Source organism: Sinocyclocheilus grahami, unplaced genomic scaffold (assembly GCF_001515645.1).
Source record: "Sinocyclocheilus grahami isolate Dianchi unplaced genomic scaffold, SAMN03320097.WGS_v1.1 scaffold1643.1, whole genome shotgun sequence".
Classification (NCBI taxonomy): domain Eukaryota; kingdom Metazoa; phylum Chordata; class Actinopteri; order Cypriniformes; family Cyprinidae; genus Sinocyclocheilus; species Sinocyclocheilus grahami.
In genome coordinates, this window is record NW_015506822.1 from 162156 (window position 1) to 168834 (window position 6679).

General features: G+C 40.1%; 1 protein-coding gene across 1 annotated transcript in view; it reads right to left on the minus strand.

Annotated features, from left to right (window-relative positions):
* LOC107571743 (myosin-IIIa-like) overlaps positions 1–6679 on the minus strand; it is a 43829-nt gene that overhangs the window by 30846 nt on the left and 6304 nt on the right. The window contains exons 4-6 of the mRNA XM_016258106.1: positions 4759–4885; positions 1195–1405; positions 539–686 (exon numbers count right to left, since the gene is read on the minus strand). Of these exons, the coding sequence (XP_016113592.1) occupies positions 539–686; positions 1195–1405; positions 4759–4885 (486 nt within the window). The remainder of the gene's footprint in view (positions 1–538; positions 687–1194; positions 1406–4758; positions 4886–6679) is intronic.

The window sequence follows — 6679 nt, forward strand, 5'->3', positions numbered from 1 at the left end:
ATAGGAATCTTTGGGAATTTATGAGAATCATCACTTAGAAAAAATGTATTAATTAATTAATACAAAATAATAACAATAAGTGTGAGTGGTGCTTGCCATTGCAAAGCACTATACTTTTATTATTATTATTATTATTATTATTATTATGTTAACGCCTAGCTGCCAGATAGCAACGCCCTAGCACACCCTAGCAACTGCCTAGCAAACTGACATAACCCTTGTTTCAGATGATTTATGAAGGCACTAATGTGGGTTAGCCGCAAACGTTTAGAGGCACCAAATCACTTTCCCCCTCAAGGCTACAGTCAGTCTGGGGAATTGCCACGCTTGTCTGCGTCAAAAGAAAACTGAATATTCCACTCCCCTTCCTTTCATTTCTCACAACACTGTGAAACGATAAATGATGAGGTGTTACCACCATTTAGATGGAAATAAGGTTATGCAGAGAGGGGGGACTAAAAATGCTCCCAAAAGGCATAGAAAAGCTCCCAAACAATTCAAGACTGTATAAAATGACTTTATCAGAGGCAGGATGTACCTGTTCCCAGGCGAAGACGTGCTGGTTGAAGTAGAACTGGATCTGCTCATTGGCAATGTTGATGCAGAGCTGCTCAAAAGAGTTCCTCTTAAAGTTTTCAAAGCCAAAGATGTCCAGAATACCGATGTTTAGACCTTTGTCTTCCTCCCTGGAGAGAAATTCAAGGATAGAATTAAGAAAACTGTTATATGGGATTTTTTAAAAATGCACATTCACTCTTAAAAATAAAGGTGCTTCAAAAGGTTCTTCAAGCGATGCCATAGAAGAACCATCTTTGGTTCCACAACAAACCATTCTGTCAATGGTTCTTTAAAGAACCATCTCTTTTATAACTTTTTGTAATTTGAAGAACCTTCTTTCGCCACAAAAACCTTTTGTGAAACAGAAAGGTTCTTCAGATGTTATAAGTTCTTTATGGAACCATTTAGACAAAAAGGTTCTTCTATGGCATCGTGAAGCACCTTTATTTTCAGTGTTGGATGGAACTATTTCCTTCTAGTTTCTGGTCAATTAGGATATGTTCTAAAGTTGCATCTCTCTTGGATGGTGGTCTTGAAAGAATTTGATGCATAATGTTCATATTGGGACTTTTGATTGCAACTGTTGAAATATTGACAAATCTGAGCACAGTTTGAGAAGACTCTCTTCTCTCTTACCCTGACAGGCTGTCTGGTTTCAGGAGAGAGTTGATGCGGTTGACGATCCAGCTGAACAGGCGTCCGTAGAGGGCTTTGCCCATGGCGTCCCGTACCTCAATGGCCTTCTCCACTGTGTTTGACCTGACGATGGTTTCGCCCCGTGTGACCACACAGTGAGAGGTCAGCGCTTCCTGGAGCTCATCCGCACGGATACACAGCAGCGATGCAGCTGAACATACAAACACACCGAAACATAACAATGTGCTTATTTAGATATAGGAACTGCATGCCACTTCTACTGAATACATTTTAAAATACACTTTTAGTACAAGTAACAAGTCAGAACACCAGTTTTGCTACCATCTCACGAAACTGCAGCAAAATTGTAAACAACAAACAAAAAACAAATTAAAATATAAATAAAATATATAATAATATCTCAATAATACAAAAAAACACAACAACAAACTCATTTCTTAAGTACTGTTAGCTTTAGTATCTAGCCAAATTCGTTACCTCAATTAATTTGAAAACCCATTCGCTACTATAGGAAATAAATGTACTGAGATTTGATTTTATTTTGTATACTATTATCGTTTTGCTAACAATTTACAATAAGGTTCCATTTGTTAAACATTAGTTAACTTCATTAGTTAACTTATAAATAAACTATGGTCCCACTTTATATTAAGTTGCCTAACTACTATGTACTTACAATTAAATTAATCATTTGGTACAATGCACTTATTGTGTTATTGAGTTTTGATGTAAGTACATAGTAGTTAAGGCCACTTCATATAAAGTGGGACCAAAACTATTAATCTTAGTTAATGTATTTACAACATTTACTAAAACATTATTAAAATCAAACGTTGCATCTGTTAATATTATTTAACGGACCTGAGTTAACATGAACTAAAACTAACAGTTGTTCATTGCTAGTTAAAGATTAATAAATACTGTAACAAATGCATTGGTTATTGCTAATTAATGCATTAAGTAATGGGGCCTTATGTTACCATAATATTTATTAACATGAATTAACTTTTATTTTTATTTTTCCAGTTTTAATTTTAGTAAATTTTTTATTACAGTTTTGATTTTAGTAATTTTAATTCTTCAGCTTCAACTTACTGTATTTACTTCAGTTAGCTGCCAAGTTTAGGTTTTGGTTTTTCCTCTAATATTTATATTTTATTTTATTTCAATTATGAAAACAATTTTTAATACTTTAAGTTAACAATAAAAGCATTACATTTGGGACACAAAAATCTTACACCGCTATATAGTATATAATGCTATATAGTATGGTTATACATGACTGGTGCCGCATTCCAATTTACATACATACACAAATCAGTAATTGTGCATGTCACTAGTTATGGTATACTTTTAGGTTCATACATTTAAAACTGCTGTCTCTTGCCTTACAATATACTGTATATATATTTTGCTGCAACAGAAACGTTTTGTCAGACTTTTGGACATGTTTTGCCTCGCCGTAGTTCTTCCTGCATTTCCTTTTATAGTCTTTTTCCTGTTCTTGTTTGTGACAGAAGACCCGACCGAATACAGTTAACTCTGTGTGTCTACCCTCCGTTTTTGTTTCCATTTTTTCTCTCAGTGTTTTTGTTTCCATTGTATTTCCCCTTATGGATCCCTTCACCTGCCCAGATTTCCTCCTCCTCCTGCTGGAGCAGGGGGACAGATCTCTCGAGGATCATACGAAACTGCTCCGGCTGTTAGCTAGCACCACTAGCTACCCGGACGACGCGCTCCGCTCATTCTATGAGCGCCGTCGTCCAAAGATGGTCCTCGAGAGAATTTCACCGCATTTGTGGAGTGGATTCTGGCGAGAAACGGCTCGCCTCTCACTGTCGCTCCCGAGGATGATCTCGCCAGATCCACTCCTGACCCAGAGCCCAGCCCACCATCTCCCTGTGGTACGGAGCATCAGCCCGAGCCCACCGATGATAGAGAGCCCATTACCGCCGCGATCAATGAGGTCAACTTGCCTCCTCTCCTCTCTCCTTTTTCCCTGCTGTTCCCGTCCAGCCCTGAGGGGGCTCCCGTTTCCCAGTCCAGCCTGGAGTGGGCTCTGATCCCCGAGGGCAGCCCTGAGAGCCCGGAGGCTCACAAATACCCACCCACGCACCCGCCCGCTCCAGCGCTGTAGTCTGGCAGCCCCTCTGCTCGCCCTCAGCCCACCATCAATACGGTGCGAGCGCCGCAGGTCTGCCATCCTCCATCGTCGCCATGGCTGGAGCATCCCTCACCTCCACCTCCAGCCTCCGAGGCCTGGACTCTGCAGCTCCACCTCGGCTCCTAGCTCCCTCACCTCCACCATCGCCCGTCAATCCACCAGCTCCACCGGCTGCACCTCGTCGCTTCATCCCACCGGCTCCATTGGGCTCCTTCCTCCCGCCAGCTCCACCTTGGTCCTCAGTCGCTCCGGCTCCGCCGTGGATCTCCGGATCTCCACCTCGGTGGCCAGAGCCCTGGGCTCCACCCTGACCCCCCGGATCCTCGGCATCCCCCTGGCTCGTTGGCTCTCTGTCTCTGCCTCGGGCTCCTACACCACCTGCTCCGGACCATTCCTCCTCCATGGCTCCTCCCTCCGTCGGCTCCACCATGGGTCATCGTAATGGCTGTGGCCTGGGTTCAGCTTGACTCTTCCTGCTCCAAGCCCCTCCTGTCTCCTCCCTGGCTCCTCTCTCCTTAGTCACCCCCATTGTCTCTGTCTGCCGGCCCCCTCCCGGGTGTCCGTCCTCCTCCTGAGCCTCCTCCCAAGTTCACACCCATCCTTCCCTCTGTTGTATCTACAGTGCGAGGATGCACCTTCCGGGAGGGGGCGAAAAATGTCAGACTTTTGGACCCGTTTTGTCTCCGTAGTTCTTCCTGTGTTTCCTTTTATGGTCCTTTTCCTGTTCTTGTTTAGTTTGATTACTTTATGATTACATGCACCTGTGTTCCCCTGATTGCCCTGTGTTTATAAGCCCCAGTCTGTTCAATTTGTTTTTTGGGGTCTACTTGTTGTGAACGTCATCCTTGCGCTCTGTGTCTCCCATTTGGATCATTAAAAGACTCTCGTTCTGTGAAATCTCCATGTATCCTCATTTCCTCGTGCCCGTGCTCCAGCGGATTGTGACATGTCTATGGTGAAAGTATTACAAACTCCATTCCCCAAGGGATTGTGAGCAATTTTAGCCTAGACACTTTATGAAATCATCACAGTGTAATTTCAGATGCACTAAGACCTACAATGTCACACTATTTAATATCAAGTAAGTACCATGCTAACTGTGTAAAAAATAGAAAAAGAAACTCAAATGTGGTTTGCTAGTTTAAGTTAGATAAACTGGTCTAGATAAGATGGTGAAAAGTGCCCCTCTACATCTATTAAGTCAGCTAAGAGCAACAAGGCTTGTTTATGGAGATTTTTTTTTCTAAAGAGATGCAGATAGGGATTTACACAGGGTTTCTTGTGGCTCTTCAGAATTACATAAACACACAATGCCCATGACTGATTATATAACTGTGCTCAGGCTCAGATCAAAACCTGGAACATATAACAATACTTACCACTCTCTAGTACTGCCATGTTGGAAATGTTGCTTTTGTCCGTCTGATGTTCCGAAGCCACTGATGTGAACTCAACATCACCTGCATTTAGGATCCCAGCTAAGGTACTGTAAACGCTCCCGAGCTCCTAATGAAATTATGACATAAAAATAATACCACGGTTGGTTATATCAACGGATAAATAAAATGCATTAAATAAAAAATCCTACAGAAGAGATGCCAGGCATAAATTAGATGATTTATTACATGACATCACATCTAATAGCATCTATGTTTAAGCATCCCATCCAAGAGGAATGAAACTGCTACATATTTCTGCAAATGTAGCATAGCAGTTAATATCTAGTGACACACTGCCAAACCTGTCTATTCGATTAGGTGGATTCCCTAAAGAGTACAGTGTTCCGTAATGTCAAAGTCATGTCCCTCACAGGCCTGTGATTATTCCTGTCTCCCTTGAGAAATCGAAAACTAAACTGACAATACAGAGACAGAGTAAGTTCTCTAAGAAGATTTAGATGTTGGCCTGGGGGTAGTTCTGTGGTATAATTCACAACAGTGTTTCCAGAACTAAAGTTTCTCAGTACACCAATTTTTTTTAAAAGGAATATTTATTAGGAAAATAATATACTTCTAAATGTAATGTAATAGTGAAAAATAGTGATGAAAGTGTACTCACTTTAAGAACACTTCAGTGGCTTTTTATTTCATTAATATTATATTATCTGCAAGTACAGGCTATTTTTAATATTGGAAGTACACTACACATTCAAAAACAATTTAAGGAATCGTTTGAGGAATAGAGCTAAAAACGTGGACATTCAAGATGTAGATGAGTTTGTTTCTTCATGGGAAAAGATTTGGAGAAATTTAGCATAACATCACTTGCTCGCCAATGGATCCTCTGCAGTGAATGGATGCCGTCAGAATGAGAGTCCAAACAGCTGATAAAAATAACACAATAACCCACAAGCTTCTGGCTAAAATGCAAGTCCTCTTTCACATAATTTTGCTTTCTTCAGTGAAAAAGCTGTCTGTATCAGGAGAGAAATATGCACAGATGAAAGTGAAAACAGTCCAAAACCAAGTAGAAACAGATCTAAAAAAATATGTCGGCATATTTTGATGTGAGAGGACAAAAGGGGATGGACTTTTTCCATTGGAGGAAGCGGTATTATGAAGTTTGGACTCTTGTTTTGCCTTAATGATGGATTAGTTTTGTACAAACACACAGCTTTTCACTTCACAAGATGTTAATTGATGGACTGGAGTCGTGTGGATTACTTGTGGATTATTGTGATGTTTTTATCAGCTGTTTGGACTCTCATTCTGACGGCACCCACTCACGGCAGAAGATCCATTGCTGAGCAAGTGATTTACCAAATCTGTTCCGATGAAGAAACAAATTCATCTGCATCTTGGATGGTCTGAAAAGTTTCTGCAAATTTTCCTTTAAGCGCACTTCTTTTTTACAAGAATTGAGATTAATCTCAAAATTACACTTTGATTTCAAGCTAGTATGTATATGAAAAGCTAATGGCTTATATTCCCTAACAAAAAGCATTAATACAATATATTTTAGTTTTCTTATATATATATATACAGTATGTGTGTGTACAATTCGGAAGTTCTAAGCGGCCATGCATTATTTTTTTTTCCTTCTTGTTTTCTCGTTATAACGACTTATTTTCTCGTTATATCGAGATAACGAGAGTTGTTTTCTTGTTATAATGACTTATTTTCTCGTTATATAATATAATATAACGAGAAAACAACTCTCGTTATGTCGATATAACGAGAAAATAAGTCGTTATAACAAGAAAACAACTCTCGTTATGTCGATATAACGAGAAAATTAAGTCATTATAACGAGAAAACAACTCTCGTTATGTCGATATAACGAGAAAATAAGTCGTTATAA